The 19,427-nt window shown below is 35.1% G+C and overlaps 1 protein-coding gene across 1 annotated transcript; it reads left to right on the top strand.

Annotated features, from left to right (window-relative positions):
- Window positions 1–44: 44 nt before the first annotated feature.
- Window positions 45–19,287, top strand: LOC128678254 (uncharacterized protein). The gene is made up of 8 exons (XM_053759680.2): window positions 45–182; window positions 4,459–4,786; window positions 6,201–6,377; window positions 12,465–12,639; window positions 13,633–13,735; window positions 14,572–14,728; window positions 17,468–17,641; window positions 18,138–19,287. The coding sequence occupies exons 2-8, from the start codon at window positions 4,517–4,519 to the stop codon at window positions 18,285–18,287; spliced, it is 1,206 nt and encodes a 401-aa protein (XP_053615655.1). The 5' UTR covers window positions 45–182; window positions 4,459–4,516; the 3' UTR covers window positions 18,288–19,287.
- Window positions 19,288–19,427: the final 140 nt, after the last annotated feature.

The raw sequence follows: 19,427 nt of genomic DNA, 5'->3' as shown, positions 1-19,427 counted from the left end.
TAAACATAGCTCGGTAGCAATTTTCCCAGTGTTCGGTAGTCCTGTCGGAATTCGCCCGCCGGACGCTCGTGCGTCGCGCGATTCGTAGCCGTGGGACGCGACTCTTTACGCATGTGAAAAAGAAGAATATTATATAGTAGGTGGCCAGTGTTTTGGTGGAATGTGAATGTTTTTTTTTGCTGGTAAGTATGATTTCTTTCTAATTTAAAACTAACTTTATAAAACTGAAATTAAGTCGTTCTTAATTTGAATAATAATTTAATTTTATCTTTAATTTCTTATGTGAAAAATATAATTTCTAATTATGAACATAGAATAGGTATATTTTTTTATTATAATCGATAATACAATAATACAATAGGGTAGCTGGGACTTTATAGGGAATCTAAATTTAACAATCAAAGTTACGCGGAAGTAATTTATTGTAGAAGAGTGCTCCTTAAAAGGTGGTGTTTTTCTGCTCTACGTTTGGTGCGTGTTTTCGGTAACACGAGTAAACTTAATCGACGAAAACTGCACTTGGAAACTTGTGACTTTTTAATAAATATATATCAGTGTGGAATGTGGATAGTTTTATTAATTATCCTCTTATTTAAAATGCAATTATTGTATACGTAAATAGTCGAATGCTCATTAATTTTGTCTCTTGGAAAATTTTACGAGTTTATGTTTAGTTTGTATGAGTAACAGAGTAGCGCTATATGTAATTACTTTATTTTGTGCTCTTTGTAGCTCTTGTAGACTTGTCTCGGCGGCAATACCCAATATTTCTATTAATTATAGTGAATGTGACTTGTAGATAGTGAGTTGTAGATATAAAAGTAATTTCCTACGTATATATACATTGATTCATACTGTGGAGTAACAAATTATATAGTTCCAGTAGTCTAGTGAACCTATATGTGACGTGAATTTATTTCTCAAATATTGTGTTTGTATTTTCCATGTCAAATAATTATCTATTCTGAAACCAAGGTATTCGAAATAAAGGATTCTAGGCTCCATCCAGAAGTGATATTATATTATATAATACCTAAGTCTGAATATATTGTTAGTCATCAATAGGAAATATTCAGAAATTATGTTTTATTCACTTAAATGCAAACGTTCGTTAGTTGTTAATCATATATTTATATGATTCATATCATAAATTACCTATACGATGTCATATGATGTGGTTTAAAGCTTAGGTAACGGGCAAGTCACTTACGTAAAACGAGATGGTACCTAAACTTATGTATACCTAACCTACTGATTGGCCGTTATATTGATTCAGACTGTTCTTAGTTTTTAAGTTTTTTTAACCGACTGCAAAAAAGGAGGTTCTCAGATCGTCGCGAAATAAAATTTAAAATTATTTTTTCCATACTTACATTACATATGTTATCGATTATCTGAAGACTATAGACGTCTGGATCGATTTGAAAAATATTTTTTGTTCGTCAGGTTAAATACATCCAATTTGGTCTCATAATCTCCACGTCAAGATCTGATGGCGTGATCTCATTCTTTATATTTTAATTATAGTTATAGTTTAATGGATAAGTTTGAATCATTGGACAATAATTGCTTATCATATGACTTGAGTATAGGAGAGAAATAATCACTTCAGTATCGTGAAGTGATTATTTCTCTCCTCTGAGCTGTTGCTAATGTCATCCACAACAGAGCGACGGAGCCCAGGGCTAGCTTTCCTAATTTTAGGACGATGCTGTTAGTTCTAAGAAATCATTTTTTCAAAAAAACCTGAATCATGGATTAAAGTTGACATAAAAGTAGAAAACGATCTATCAGTGGGTCTTTAAATGGATTTTAGTGGACGTAGGGACAATTTCCTGGATATGTATACTATCCATACCATTATTATAGAGGTAAACGTTTGCGAGGTAAATGTTTGAGGCGGGTAATCTCAGAAACTACCGAACCGATTTTAAAAATTATTTCACGATTAGAAAGGTCCATTATCCAAGATTGCTATAGGCTATATTTTATCTCAAAATTCTCAAGCCCTGGGCAACAATCTATATTACCCTAGTTACATTTCGTATATTAGATAAATGCTAGGCCCTATTACTACGCTACGCTCCGATAAGCACCTTGTGGGTTGCGACACCGTTGTTTTCTATAGGTTTTGACATAGACGTACGTCGACGTACATCAACGTAACGGTGGACGACGGAGCGAAACGTGGCAATGGGACGGGTCTTTCCATTTGAGGTCCAAACCCTAAATAAAATATTCATTAACTAAAACTCACATTGCATTCATAATCCATACTTAATTGTTTATCAATCGTTAAGAATTTATTAAATAAGTATGAATAAAACAATTCCATTACGTCCTTGAGTGACTAGAATAAATTAATATAAAAAGATTGCTTTGTCACAACTAGGTCGTAGGTAGAACTGCGGCTATTTTTGTTAAGAAATCTACGGTACGGTCGACAACATTAATTCAAATTCAATACATTATCGCCCCTATTACCGTCTCAGCTGTCAATGCTCAACTTAACACGCAGGTGACTGTATATTTTGGGAGTCAAATATATCGAATTTGTAACTTCGAATGATAACAAGTTGAATTTCAAATCACACGGCGACACATTTTCGTATGAATTTCATTTAAATATTATTTGATGTTTTGTATTCCGTAAGATAGGACCAAGTTTAACTTGAATGGTAGAGATAGTCACAATAATTTCATATTACATAATATATTACATGATATAGATTTGCGCCCAGTAATTGCCCAGTTTCTTCCCAAAAAGCATGTTGATGGGTGCGCCCGACCAGAAGAAAATGGACAAAAACTGGACGTAAACTCATGTCATAAAATACCTACGATTGCTCCATCGGTGCTTCTCAGTATGTTTCGACCGCGGCGACTGCGCTGTCATTAACATTTTTTCAAATTTTAACAAAAACAACAATTAGTGTTACTATCTGACTTTGAAATCATTAATCTGTACTGCGGTATTGTCAATTTCATGAATGACTGATTTTGGCAATGATTCCTTCCTTAAGAAAATGATTCCGAAACGCTCTGCGATCCACCCTACATACTTATCACTTATTTCCTTGTCCTGTCTTTATCTGAGACTTCTCTCAAAAAACTAAGTAAATAATTTTATAGTGAAACAAATGAAGTAAGTAGTTATAATTTTATTTGTTTGGAATCAATGAACAATTTTCCAAAGGATGGCAGTGAGTTTAGTTTATGTTATTAATAATAAGTCTTCGTGTTACAATTATTTTCTCCCAGAAAACATAAAATCGCACCAAACACGTCAGTTGCCCGGTCAAGTGAGAAATGGAATGATGACGGGGGTTATTCCTTATCTTATTTTAACTCAAAACCTATTACATAACAGTTAGTAGATAGAATACTGACGGTATATTTTTGAATAATAACTTTCCCTTTTTTTACGTATCTTTAAATGTTGGAACCTCTTAATTTTATGACCGACCACTTGCCTGACGACAACCCATACATGCCGGTGTATATACAGTTGTTGCCTATCATATGAAAAGTCTACATGTCCCTTAGTCGCCTCGTACGACATCTACGGAAGTATATAGTGTGATTTTATTCTAAGGCACGCCCAATGTCACAAAAAAAAATATTTATTAGACTGAAATCAATTAAAACACAATTTCTGTGGTGAGTTGGTAACCCCTCATTATTTTTAAACAAAATACCTACAACGTGATAATTTGGGGAATGAGTGCACGACCGGAAGGTTACAAAAATATGCACTTCGGTGACTGATAACAGCTATCGTAGTACTTATAGTATCTAGTGAACTATTCTATAAGAATTTGTTTTAGGTTTGAAAGTAAAGTTTGTATAAATCGTAATTTGGTGATGGGTGTAACTGGGTAAGCTGTGTTAGTTTTTAAATAATCTTTTTTCGAGTGTGTTTTGATAATACTGTTGTCAGATTTTATTCATGTCGGTTTTTACGAGTACCTACCGACATTTAGTGGCAATTAAGTAATCGCATGCACACTAGTGAACTTAATTATCAACCATGCTGTGTGCAGAATTCCTCACGATGTGTTCCTTCAACGGAAACATGGATGTGATGGTCAATGAATACTACTATAAATGAGTCAGAATTAGAGTTTAGAATTCTAATCTGGCCACATGAGTATGTGAACTCGACCCACCTCGACCTTTCGATCTCAGACGTCTGGGTACCACCACCGCTCGCTACAGCAGCAGCATGTCATATTTAAAAACTGCTTAGCTCCCATGGAAATTTCGGGGTAAAAATTTATAATATTAATATGATGTTGTTGCATTAAACTGAGGCTTATCTTTCGGCTTTTCTAAAGTACTGTCGTTCACTCTAGATAGACCGACAAATACAATATACAATTTATTTATTTTTGTCCACGATTTTACTCTTTTAAACTTACAGGCAATAATTAGTTTTATTTTATTCTTTTGTTTCAGATGCAGTACAATGCGACAAGATAAAAAGCATCTGTAATAAAAACAAAAACACATCACAATGGGTTTCGAAACCACCGCACTGCCGCTGATAAATGAAATCTACCGAAATTTAACCAATAAAGTAGACAACTCCAGTCAAACTGACGTGGTCAGCGCAAGAGGACCACATCCGAAGGTTTTCCACCTCTTCGTGTTGGTTGTCTATGCTTTTGGTATAATTGGCAATGCGGCAGCCATCATAGCATTAAGGAGAGGAGAAAGAAGAGTCAGGAATAGAAAGCATCTTCTCTTGTTGACTTCTTTGGCAGCTAATGACTTGGTAGCTTTGGTAAGTAGGATATATCCGAATCCCAACTATATTATAAATGCGAAAGTAAGTTTGTCTATCTGTTACCTCTTCATGCGTTATCTACTCAACCAATATTTCGCATATATCTAATTAAGGGTATGGAGAAGGACGTAGTACCATTTAATCAGGGAGAAAACTATTGATCCCGTGGAATTTGCGAAAAATCTGTAATTCAAATTATAGGTGGCACTAATTATGTTGAATAGATATAGCAAATCCTTATATAGGCTCCACATCACTATCACTCAATATCAAATATGGTTCAAAAAGTTAAAAATGAGGTTACAAAATTAAATGAAAATCTCACATGAGTACACGCTACGCGATATATGTATGTTCGTTCGCGTCGACATCTGAGTTCACGATAGTGTGAAAGAGCCATTACATATTATTTATGATATAAGAATGTCCTTGGTTGATATGTATGAAAACGTTTCCCATACATGTTGCTAATTGATGGACTTGCACCACCACTAGGTATAATCCGGGATGATTCCCGGTAATGTATCGAATGGTAAATAATCGACGAGTCTATCCAAAATCCAATGAACAGAACAATTAATTTTTCTCATATCTCTTTCTCTGTGAGTACTAGAAAATAAAAATAAATCCAACTTACAATTTACGCACACAAACTCAACTTGATTGCAAAGCCTTTCTTAACATTGACAGATATTTGCTCACATAAACTTAGACAAAGTTACTCCGAATTAAGTTCAAGTTCGTTTTAAGCCAAATTTAGGAAACAATATCGTCCGTAACCTTGTACTAAATCCCTCTAAAGATATTGGAATGTCCCGCCAGAGAAATTCAATCAGATTGGGTTGAATCGAGAATGCTTGTTGGCACATTCTTATCTGTCACTGAAATATAGTGAACTATTTCGAAGAAATGTAAGAATATTATGACATTACTTCTGAGAAACTTCTCTAAACTGAATTAATTTGACGAGTAATGTGTTTACCTTAATTTCATCGTAGTAATCTTTATTTCACTAGCTGCGCCCCGGGTCTTCGCTCCCGTGGGAATTTCGTGATAAAAAGTACCTTATGTGTTATTCCTTTGTTGTATTCTACTCTTGTGCCAAAATTCATAACAATTCGTCCGATTTTGCATACATACACATTATAATATCAGTAGGATAGATAGATAGAGGGATAGGTAGCTTTCTACAAATTACAATCCTTTGTAATTTTTCCCTTTGCTTCGATGATAATAAGTAACGTCAGAGAGAATCTGTTTAAATTACATAAAATATAAAATACAGTAGGTAGTAGCTGATTCCCAAATAGGGTTGGCGTTAAGCAGACAGCTGTTGATAAAGTCACAGCAAAATCTTCAAAATCTAACACGCGATGAAGAGTGAGGGTTAATATAGTATATATTTTGACAGGTGGGCATGATGAGTTCGATGGTGGTGGGCGAGCTGGTGCCAGGAGCAAAGGAGACCCAAATGTTCTGCGCGATCAGAGTGGTGCTTCGGGTGTTCGGGATCGGGAGCGTCTGCATTGCTGTCACGATGGCGCTCGAGCGGTACCTGGCTCTGACCAGGCCGTTCCTGTACCAGAAGGTAGGAAATTTATGTTAAGGTTTCTTATTCTCTTCCCGCTTCGATATTTCCCGAACTCAACAATTTAGGGATCTTCACGGTGTAAACATCCTTGACCTTTTTTTCTTTCCATTGGGCTACAGATAAAGATTGAGGTCATATGAGGAATACACATATACATTATTGAAAATAATAACAATATTGCTGATGGGAGAGGCTTCTATACCGACCGATTAGAAAGCAGAAATATTAGCAGACAAGCAGATTTTACCTAACTTCTGGCAGTCATTATTATCGGCGGCATATTTATGTACCTTATTCCGGCTCCATAGTCGTCGAACAGTTTGTCAAACTTTAACGGATTCCGTATACATTGCTGGTTTATCATTGCGGTAAATAATAGCACTCATACTAACTACTCAATGTTCACGCATTCGCGACGCCATGTGTCTTAGTTTGGCGATAGTATGGAGCTGGCATAACAGGCCCTGCCATGGCTGTCCCTAGAGACTTCAGTTTTTAGCGATATTTCCGCCTGGCACCTCTTTTATCGTAGGCGTCCATACATGTAGTGGTGACCGGTTTCCATCTCGTTTGCTGTTATACCAGTGTCATCTTTATAAACCAGAAATGGTCAGTTCATAATGGCAATGAAACATCTTAATTCCCGCTCAGCGGGCCCCCCCGCATTAGATAAATGTTGTTTGACTGCGGGAATTAAGTTTACGAGAACGCAATAAGAAGTAGTAAACAATTAGATAGTTCGTAGTTATTCCTTCATTTGTTTTGGTCGACCTTTATCGTGGAACTTATAAAATTATATAAATCTTTCCTTCTTTGTAATCATTTTAACTTGTTATATTATCTTTTCAGTTATATTATATAGTATTGTTATATTATATTTATCTTTTCAAAGACATAGGATAGCTTTTAACCCGAAAAATAGATATATGTATGAGATGTTCATTCACGCGAAGCTGTCGGTAAAAATTACTAATAAAAAAAAACTAACACTTCCTAGTTGTTATCAGTCCTTGCCAACTTGAAATTAATTGGATACTATAACAGAGCATCTACTAGCCCTTATGTCACCCAGTAAATATAAAAAACAATTGCTCTATGGACGTATTTGGCGGGCGATACTAGGTAATTGTTCTTGATTAAGCCATGTCCAGTTTTGTTATCTATGGTGGTCTAAAAAGGCGCAAATGGCACATTGTTAGCGACCCACTTCGCCGTTTGGCTTGCGTCAAACGGACTATTTGCAAAATGGCGCCAACGATCATTTAATTTGCCAAGAATTTACATAACTTTATCATGAATGTTATCAACGTTTATTTTGTTTTGCGATCATCTCTTACATCAATATGGTTCGTATGTCATATTCATTACAATTAATGCATAAATTAATAACAAACATTCATGAATTCCTAAGGATGAAAATTGTCTAGATTTTCTGTAAGAAAATGGCGGCAACTTCTATTAATAAATATTTATACAATAACTAGCTTTTGCCCACGGCTTCGCCCATGTTTATTTCGTCCGCCCTTAACTTATTATTATTGTCTATATCTCGGATTCTAAGCAACGTATCGCGATGAAACTTATACCAGATTTTAAGTTAGACCATCCGCATCACAACTGTGAACATCCAATTCCATCCATTCGTGAACAAACAAAAAAATTGTTTTTGTCTCTTTTAGAATCTATTAATATTATAAAGACCCCCGATAATTACTGTTCTTTAATATATCCGTTTATTATATGCTTCTAATGGATTTAATGTACCTTGATTTATGGGTTGAAGTATGAAATGATATGATATCAGAGACATTGTGCTGTAGGTACTAAATAAGTTTAATCTAAGTAATTAGTTAAGTGTTATCCACTCCCATACGTTTCTTTGTCGATAGCCAATAAACCAATCAACTCTAGAACTGATAGTTTTGGGGTAAGTGTCATATCAAATTGATTTACATTAATTTGACGAGTTGACGAGTAGCTACTCGGTTCATGTCAAGACATCAAGACCAAGATTTTTTAAAATATAAAAAATAAAATATTATATTTTGACGTTCCATGTCTATTTGATTATTATTACAATCACTATGAATATAGGCTAGATACTATCATGAACTAACTGCTGACGACATAATAATATATATATTTATATATACAATACCTACCTATATACGAGTATATACTTAGGTCTATTTCGCGCGAAAATAATACATGAATCTATGAACTTCCGTTTTTATAAGGTCTCTTTCATCTTATATATGGGAAATTGTGTTACATAGTCAACTATAAAAAAGTGCTTTTAAGTCGAACCGAAGCAATTGATTTTTGGTGGAGAGTGACATAGGTTTTTACCATGGGCGTTTTTTTTAAAATAATATGTTATTACTAAGTAGTAACTAATAATATTATAATTTAAAACCTATCGTGAATACACTAATATCGGTTTAAAATCATAATCAATTTAATATCACTCAAAACTTAGCCGTAACATCAATGAGCCCACTGTAATGTTGCAATCAACTAGCATAAGAGTTCAAAAACCCCTCACATCATGTAATAATGAATAAATGGCTGTTCATGAATAAAGGCCAATCAAGATATAGTAAGAAAGGTGACGTTTGAATCAGATCTTTGTGTGGCTAACCCCTGCCTCAGTTATGAACTGTGTCAAACCAATTTGTTGATAAAAGCAATAATAATCGGATGAACTGTCTGAGCATGTTCTGGATTGGATATACCGTGGTGATTGGACATGGAATATTGATTTGTTGGTCAGTGACATAAAATATAACTTTATTTATTTACCAAATCTTATTCTATTATTACAGATCTAACTCCAATGCAATAGAATAGACACTTTAAATAAAAATATAACATAACAAATTACATGCAATGCAATATAATGCAACCTTTGTGAATTCACCCAAGAACACCCGAACATTTCAACATTTGGTTGAGAGTGCGTAGCGCGCGCGTCAAAGGAGCCATGTTTAAGCGGTTGGTCCTGCCCAGCGCTATCACCAATAATTTCAGCCGTCGCCTACATTTCCTTGGAACAAAATAAATAATACTCTGTAAAATTATCACATTGTGTATCCTTTGATTGATAAACACTTTTAACACTAGGCTCCGACGCTCAACCTCTGAAAAAGAAACCGGGAAAAGGCTCAGATGAAAGAGAGAGTGATAAAAATCACATCGAAGGTGAGTCATCTGGCTGTAGCATTTATTGTTATTATAGAGCTGCTCATTAGAGTTACAGAAAAAGTATAAAATCGTCTGTTGCCTTTAGGCGACTTGAATAAACGACGTCAGTTTTAGAAATATCACACTGATCACACTGATAAGAAGTTAATATTTCCAACATTAACATTTTAAAACATAAGTCGGAACTTGTCTTTTCCCTGCTATGGATTTTCCTAGATACTATAACATAGAGTTCTTCAAAATGACCCTGAACAGATTATTTGAGGGCCGGGGTATTGCAGGCATCCACAGGCTGCGGTGACCACTTCCCATCAGGTGGGCCACGTGCCTATTTGCTTGGTCAATAGTAGGAAAAAAGCAAAGGCAGATGTGATAATATTGTGATGTTCTTCGAGCATTATTCGACCTTAGGAAGTTTTGTATTATAATCATAAATAAACACAATGCAATGCCGACATTTGTAAATAAACGGATTGCAAGCGTCCGCATTGTTGCACAGCTAGTCATAGGATTGTGTGTTCACGGACTTCCGATGTGTTGCGTAATAATACCTGTTTGTTTTTAATTTACTTCCCACGTGGCTTTTCATAATACATTTATTTCCAAAAACTACACAACAATATTCAGAAGTGATACTGTATGCACATAGAAGCGGCGATGGTGTAATGGTTAAGACGCCCGCCTGTGGATCGAAAGGTCTCAGGTTCGAATCCTACTCTTGCCACATGAGTTTGTACATCAATCGGACTCATGTATAGTAGTTTTCATCGACCACCACTTGCTTCCGGTGAAGGAAAACATCGTGAGGAAACAAACCTGCAGACTGGTTGATTATTAACTTGTGTGTGCAATGGAGAAGGCAATGGCAAATCACTCCATTACTAATGCCAAGAGAGTTGTTATGTTTGTTTAAATCCACGTAATGACCACGACCCTCAGCCATGAGGAATACGACTATGAAGAAGAGGTCTATGCCAAATGACTAGATTATGCCCAGCTTTGGGTTATGGTGTGACCTAAAATATATATTTAAGGTAAACCCGACTTTCACTCTGGAAACAACATTTAAAATCCTTGCAGTTAAGTTGCGTATTTGGTGTTACACCTGATCTCCACATGCATGATTTTTTTTTAAACCTTGTGGATAACGTGGATATAATTCAGTAAGTATCTACTTAGTTGTTTTCTGAAATGGCAACCATATCATGGAACAATTTCGAAAAGAAATTGACGAGAAAGTGCTTATGCCGATCAAAATTCTCTATAAACATTTTATATTCGATCTTCTTGGGTTTTATGAAAATGGACCTGGATGCCAAACAAAAGTGCCAATAAAAAAATAAGTGCAATTAAGTGCTTCAGAATGCTGTAAGATATGGCCATATTTTTTCTTGTGTTTTAATACGGTTATATCTAACTGCACCTGTATTATAAATTATATTATATATAGCTAGGTCCCATGTCTGGGAAAATTTGTTTTTGTCCAAGCGGAGTTAGATCGCTGGTCTACTATCTTAATAAATAAATTGACCCTTATTCGCTGAAACATTTAGAACAATGTATAGTGTAACTTCTTGCTTCTTACTTGATATGAGAAAAACTTATATCATTCGCATCTATTCCATTTTCACAACAAATGTCGCAAGCATCTGATATCTTGACACGAAGTACTTATATGCTCATATGTTCAATAGTTTGGTGTTTTGTTTTTAATAATCTTCATTCTATAGGTACCATCAACATAGAAGGGGCCATGGTATGTATAGGAGTACCCTCGTTGAAAGCCGATCCTGGATACATCATCAGGTCATGTTTATAAAAATAATGTTTATTATAGGGGTAAGGTATAGAGAGGTTAATATACCTCTTTCGTATTATAGACACGCGATAGCGAGCGTATGACACATTAGTATACAAACATATGTGGCACGAGTAAGATTCGAACCTTGGACCATTTGTTCACAGGCGGACGGTCTTAACCATCCAGACCAACACCGCTTCGAATTATATTTCAATGAATTTGAAGAACGAACTTCAATGACCCATTTGTCAGTCATTAAGATTCGATTTTACATTGTAAATCCACCTCGTGCGTAAATAGCTCGCTTCCACAAGCCATCCATTATGGATACTGTTCATAGTAGTTACGAAAGTCTGAATGAATTGATTTTTGTCTGACTAACTGCGCTCCGGAAATTTCCTCGTAGGAATTTCGAGAAAAAGAGTACCCTATGTGCTGTTTATAAACATGACCTGATGATGTATCCAGGATCGGCTTTCAACGAGGGTACTCCTCAACGGCTTACTGTCAGTACGGCAAAAATCAAGTCAGTGGACTTGATTTTTTGTCACGCAGCGGAAAGTCTACCCTGGGCTTTTACTTTACGCTCAATTTCTTATGAAGGAAAATGCTCAAATGAAATAAATTTATAATTATGAACATGTGTATGTAAATACACATGTTTTCATCCAATTCTTTTGCGTTAGTAAAGTGTTGCGTGTGTGTATGCAATATAGCGGTGGTGGTGTAATATGGTTAAGACGCCCGCCTGTGGATCGAACCTGGGACAGGTTCGAATACTACTCGTGCCACATGAGTTTGTATACCAATCTGACTCATGTATAGTAGTTTTCATAGACCACCACTTGCTTCCGGTGAAGGAAAACATCGTGAGGAAACCTGCACACTGGTTGATTATTATTAACTTGTGTGTGAAATGGAGAAGGCAATGGCAAACCACTCCATTAATAATGCCAAGAAAGTTGTTGTGCATGTTTCATTCCACGTAATGACCACGAGGAATCAGGACCTCAGCCATGAGGAATACGACTATGAAGATGCAATATAGCCTATAATCTGTTTTGTTCAATTTGTTCCAGCAAGTCACATACTACGTGATCCGTCTGACGCTGCTCATCACGTGGTTCTGGGCGGCCGTGCTGACCTGCGCCCCCATCCTGGGTCTGGGGCTCTACTACAACGGCAAGTGTGTGCGGTACCGCAACGCTGTCAACAGCGTCGACATTGTTTATGCCATCTTTTATGTTATCTTTGGTAAGATCTTACACACAACTAACGATGTCCCGTTGAGAAATAGGGTAGAGGTTTTTTTTTGGTGACTATTCGAAGGCATCATTTATGTATGACTAGCGGCCCTTAAAAATTATATACCTAAACCTATCTTACTAATCACACTATCTATTGGTGAGAACCGCATGAAAATCCGTGCAGTAGTTTTTGAGTTTATTGCGAACAGGCAGACAGACAGACAGACGCGTTAGACGACTTTGTTTTATAATAAATATCTGATTTAGAAACACAAGTGAAAAATTACTGTGACAATGACAAAAAGAAACAAATTTTCAAAGATATGTCAAAAATAAAATCACACATTTTTGGTCCAGACGCTCCTTACACACTAAAACGTCTACTCCTGACACTAAAACGTGACGAGTAATATCTTTTAATACCTAACCTGATAAAAATGTAGGTACCAATTTTTCTTTCTAACAGGTAATATACTCAAATAAAATCTCCATACTTATTGAGTTATATTGTGGTTAATAAGATTAAATTGCATCAAATTATTGCCTGTACGTTATTGTTATGGTGGCACTTGTTTGTAAATCATTGAAAATACTCATATGTTCGCGATTACGCCATATATCAAGAATATTATGATAAGCGTAATCGCCTTTTTCATTATGCAGTAGGTATCTAACAGTGTTTTCTTGCTTCAGTGATAATGCAAGCAATATGCCCAATTTAGCTTTTTTACCACAGATAAATATACATTTTTGTTCTACCTGGCTGGAAACTAAAAAAAAAAATATGTTCAAAATTAACGCATAATATACTTATGTTGTATTTTGGTTATGTGCAAATTTCCCTTTCAAACTACACGAGTAGGTAAGAGTACCAAGTATAGATAACTATGAAAATTTGAACCTTTCTACTAAAACGAAGGTCGCTAGCTCTAGTTCTATGAACTCCATGTTCAATATACTTATAAAGAACCACTAAATAACTTCACTTTTTTGTCTTCAGGCACGTTTCTCTGCGTGATCCTGGTGTACTGCAACCTGGCCGTCATCAGAGCCCTGTACGCCATCACCGCGCCCAGGGCTGGTGATGAGCCCGTGGTCCGTAGGTGAGGGCATCATTATCTAGTTTATAGTAAACTAGCTTTTGCTCGCGGCTTCACCCGCATGAGTTATTCTGCGAAAGCGGAACACAAACTTTCATTCCCCATTATAGTCTATTAGGGGTTGATTTTTGAAAAAAAAAATCTACCGTATATTTGTACGGGAGAGCCTTTGACTATGTGTATACCAAATTTCATCAAAATCGGTCCAGCGGTTTAGCCGTGAAAGCGGAACAGACAGACAGACTTTCGCATTTATAATATTAGTATTAGTATGGATTTTAATTAAGTCTCTTTCTTTTCGAGTGTGTTAATTCTTAACACTAGTGTCAGATTTTATTCAAGTCGCCTAAAGACAATCTGACATGTCTTTTAGTGGCAAGTAATCGCATACACACCAGTGAACTATACAAATCTCAAGTTGAAAAGCTCCCTGCGCTCTTGCAGCATCACATTTTTTACAAAAAAATCCACAGGATATTATACTACGCTATAGATAATGGATTGTGTTTATATATAATTAGTATTAAGTATGTAGTATTAGATTGAGGTTGTTATTAGTGTGAAGATATTTGAAAGCTGGACAGTGACTATAACTGGAACATTTTGCAGCGAGCGGAGCCGTGGCAACATCTAGTACTTTATCTCTTTAATTAAAAATTTGACAGCGTTTGATCTTAGCCTGATGGAAAGCAAACATAAAGTCTATATTGTGTTGCACGCAAGCTTAATTTTTTTTTGAGTTTCAATTAGTAATTAATTTTATTTATAATCTCAATTTAATTTAGAAAGTTATTATTATAATCGATTACGGGATGTCATAATGGTTTTGTCTACCCTAGGGTGTCAAAAAGCAGCTGCCGCCAACGGGAGCGCAGCATGACGTCTGGCAACAACCTTCACATGCACCACAACGCGGCGACGGCTGAGGAAGTAGCCTTCAGTAGACTGATGGCCACATTATCAGTTCTGTTCATGATCTGTTGGCTGCCGCAGATGGTGAGTAGCGTTATTTTCTACTTATAGTAAATGAAAAACACGTTATAGCAACAAGATATAACATATACTTCGAACAAGACAACTAGATTAAATGTGTACCACTTTTCAATATGTATACACCATAAATTTTTAATTATGGCAAATAAATTAAAGGCTTAATATTAAAGACTAAGAAGTGAGTAATCAACATTTAATATTATCGTTTATCACAAAAGTTATTGAGGATTATCCCAAAATATCAATGAATTTATGGACGTAGTTCATTGTTGAACTACGTCCATATGTATGTTCCAACAAAGTAACAAGAAATAAAGTATTCCATTCCAGTAAAACCGAAGTAAGATTTATCATTTGGCTCCAACACCTCGCTCCAAAATCAATAATTAATTCTGTCCACATAGCTTGGATGAGTATCGTATCGTTAATGTACAACAAGGTTTACATTCATACATTGTCTGAACGTGATGCAGAGGCCTGCGACCTTCAGAGAATCCGTGATATTATTGGGTGCATTCAAGCATTCCTTTATTATTTTCCCAAACAGATATTCCTCTACTAATATTGGAAATATCAATAGTGTACGTTGTAAGTACTTAGTCATTACGCCAAAATATCTGAGCCGATCCTCCAGATTATTTCTGAAAGGCTTCTTTCGGCAAATTAATATAGAATAATAAGTAACTGAGGTTGCTTAATGGCTCAGGAAACAAGGATACTTTTATCCCGAAATTCCCACGGGAGCGAAACCCCGGGGCGCAGCTAGTATGTATATTTTAAGGTCATTATACACTTATTTGGTAAATATATGAATATGTATGTATATTGATATTAGGTATACATTTCGATATCTAACTACAATGCTTTATATTATATATTGGCTGTTTTCCATGTTTGCGGAAAAGTCATCAACTCGAGTGGGATCAGATGAACATACATTAGTCGATGTTTATTTGAAATCAATGATATACTATAGACGTTTACACTTTGCGAAACTTAGTCCATTAACTGAGTTTAGTAATAATATTAATTTAATACAAACTATATAGGTAGCTAGGTTACCTAAGTACCCTTTTCAAAATGATTTTACGGTCAAATATGCTGGAGGTAAAAGTTAAACTAAAGAATATAGAGAGGAATATATAGTTATATGTTACGTTGAGTAGTATTAATAAACTTCACAAAAAAAAAACGAAATACTTGTTTTTTATTATAACCGATACATTTCACGACGCTATAAAATATTTTCTGCCAATGTTAATATCAAAATCCGCCTTTGGCCTAACAGCTATTTATTGGAATGCTATTTAATGCAACAATGAAACATTTTTCGTCGCGTGCGCGCCTCCCGCATACAAATTAGTTGGCAGAATGGATCATTGATTTAATGTGTTGGTCACGCACTCGAATACGCTTTGTGGTTTGTTTTCAAATTATAAACTTCTTTAACTGATATCGTAAGTATTGTGGTTTGTGGCGCTAGGTGATTAACATTAGGTGGTACAAATAAGACCGGCTACACACGCTCCGATGTAAGGGACTACAGAAAGGGATGCAGGTATTTAATAGAAAACGAAGGTCGTCCTACTCCTCTATCTTTTAAATACGTGCATCCCTTTCTGTAGTCCCTTAAATCGGAGCGTGTGTAGCCGGTCTAAATACTTATTTAGAAATTACTTAGTCCCGGGGGGCTACCATGACATACATGTCATGTGGATGCTATAACGTGCTACGTGTTTTACAAAACACGTAGCACGTTATCGCGTCCACACGTTCTCACTTATCTTTTACACAATGCGTACATGATATTGAAGCGGTGGTGGTGTAGTTAAGGCGTCTCCCTGCGGATCGAACTCGGATTCGAATACTACTCGTGCCACATGAGTTAGTATAATTTATTACAATTAATTAATTGCACATAATATTAGTATACGTAGATTCGGAAGTCCGCTTTACACTTAGTCATACGTGTACAGCTTTTCCATAATAGTAGGGGACCGAGAATTATCTATTTAGGTAGGTATAGCATTTTGTTATGTACTTGACATTCGTGCTAGGGTAATCTAAAATTACTATGAAAATGATTTTGCTAAAAATTGTTTTAAGTAACCCTGTTATTTTTAAAAACTTTTATTTAACTTGCAATGTATGTAAATAATATGGTATGTTCGCGTGGAATCTTGTAATTCGATTTTGCAGCAGATATCAGCAATCGGTGTAGCAAGCATTTTGTACATAATGCGTTTAGTTTTGATGACAATGTATCATTATGGCAGTGCACCCAGGATAATGGCTCCCGACGGAACTCCTCAGAGGTTTACTGCACGGCCATGATTTTTGGAATAAGCTCTCTCTCTGAGAACAATAAAAGATTGTCAATAATATATATAACATACATACCAATTTTTTGTAAAAAAAAAAACTTATATAAATAAATATACTCACATAACTGCGATTTACTAACACGAAGTTTAAATTTCATCTGTTTCAAAAGTTTTTTTTTTTTCTAATGAAGTAGAAGTCATAAATAAGAAAAAAGTTGGTTGAAAGCGGTACATATACCACATACCTACTTTTATTGTATAGGTACGTTTATATTATAACCTAACTTATGTATTAGTATGAATAACTAACAAACCTATTTCACAAACTCTAGATACGAAGACTGGGTGTCAGTTTTCTAAGTAATGATTAAGATAACATTAATACCAGTAATGATAATTCGGCTTTTCCTTATTTCAGGTGACGTCAGCCCTCTTCCTCGGCCTAGGCCCGCCGTACTGGGCCAAGCTGGAAGTGCTGAGCAAACTGTCAGACATGCTGATGCTACTCAACTACGTGCTCAACCCTATTCTCTACGTCCTCATGCGCCAGCGCACTACGATATGCCAGGCGATCGCACACTGCTTCAAGAGGGTCGGTATCCTACTACTTAATATTATAAATGCGAAAGTTTGTGAGGATGTATGTGTGTGTGTATGTATATTTGTTACTCTTTCAGACAAAATCTACTAGACGGATTGTTATGAAATTTTGTACACGGGTAGAATGTAACCTGTACTGGAATAACACATATAGGGTAATTTTTATCCTGTGTTTCCCACGGGAACGAACGAAACCCCGGAACGCCGTACCAATTAATATACCAATTTTAACAGATTTTAGAATACCTAGATATACTAAAATCTGTGGCATGACTTGAATAAAAATTCGATATCGCGTGCTTACGATGAACTTTTCATTTTATTTGTGTTTAAATAATCTATACTCAAACTCAAATATCTTTATTCCAGTAACTGTGTAGTATAAAGGTATAGGTGTGTCTATCTAAAATACCACATACAATATCGACTTCTTTTTTTCTTTTTAAAATAATAGACGTAATAATCAATGTCGCGTTTTATTATTTCAGAGTCACAAGACATCGACTGAGTCGATGACAATGAAAACCTCGTGCTGCCCGCAAGAGACGCTTGTTGTGAGCGACAGTTCTGGAGAAATGCGGCCACTCCGACCTATTCCTTCCAACTGCCCACCAGGCCCCCATCTACTCGACGAATGACGAAAACCTTTCTTTACACGATGCAGTGGACAATGTCATCGAAAAAAAAATGTTTCGAAAGATTAGAAGAAAAACTTTTTTTTTCTTTTCTTCTTTGTGGCAATCAAAAAGAAAAACTTAGCCAAAATGTTGAATTTGGCGGGATTTTTAATGTTCGGATACACTCTCGTAAACTCGCGAATAGGTGTTAATTTATGTAAATAATCGATTATGTCTTCATAAAAATATATTTGAGTACTTACTAATACCTATTAGAGGTATTTTATAAGTAACAATTAAATAGAGAATAACAAATTGAATCTTATTTATGTGTATAAAATGATTCAGAGTTATTAAGATTTTTCATTTACAAATTTAGGTAATGATTATAACAGAGTTAATAAGTACAATGAACCAAAGATACAAACGTAGATAATAATACCCTACAATTAGTTTACATTGTTATAATTATAACACATGGTGCCATACTACCACAAAAGTTACCGTTAGATTACATGACATTAGCATGACATGCAATTATTTACATAACATAAAATAAAGACATTTAAATTTAGTTATATCTATTTATAAGTATCTTACTTTATAAGAATATTTTAAAAACATTTGTTACACATGTTGTGAAAAAAGATCAGTCGCTTATTATTAAAAATAGAAATATACCTAAGTAAAATACCAGCAGCATAATAAACTATTTTCATAAAATTATTTCATTTGAACACACTGATCATTGAATATAAAACACAGGATGCTGATGAACACTCTTAAAGCTTTAATTAAATGTTCTCTAAAAGATTAGTTATACCTATTTTATTACATAAGAATGAAGAAACTTATCATATTTTATTAAACTAATTTAATTTTGTGCCTTATGCACAAAAGTTTTAAAAGATTTTAGGTATATGTATATCTAGTTAAGAATTTAGTTATATTACCGTTTACCTTAGTGATCATCGATGTATTGATGTACTAATAGTTATACTTCAATAAATTTTGGACATGATTTGTTATGGTTTTACTTATATCGATATACCATATAGGTATGTATACATTCACGACAAAATAATAACCATCATCAATTATAAAATGGATGACAAGAGAAGCATCATTTAACACATTTAGTAACAAGTTTATACGGAAGCT

This window comes from Plodia interpunctella, chromosome 19, assembly GCF_027563975.2.
Source record: "Plodia interpunctella isolate USDA-ARS_2022_Savannah chromosome 19, ilPloInte3.2, whole genome shotgun sequence".
Lineage (NCBI taxonomy): Eukaryota > Metazoa > Arthropoda > Insecta > Lepidoptera > Pyralidae > Plodia > Plodia interpunctella.
Note: the sequence above shows the minus strand (reverse complement) of the source record. Positions and strands in the feature narration are given on the sequence as shown.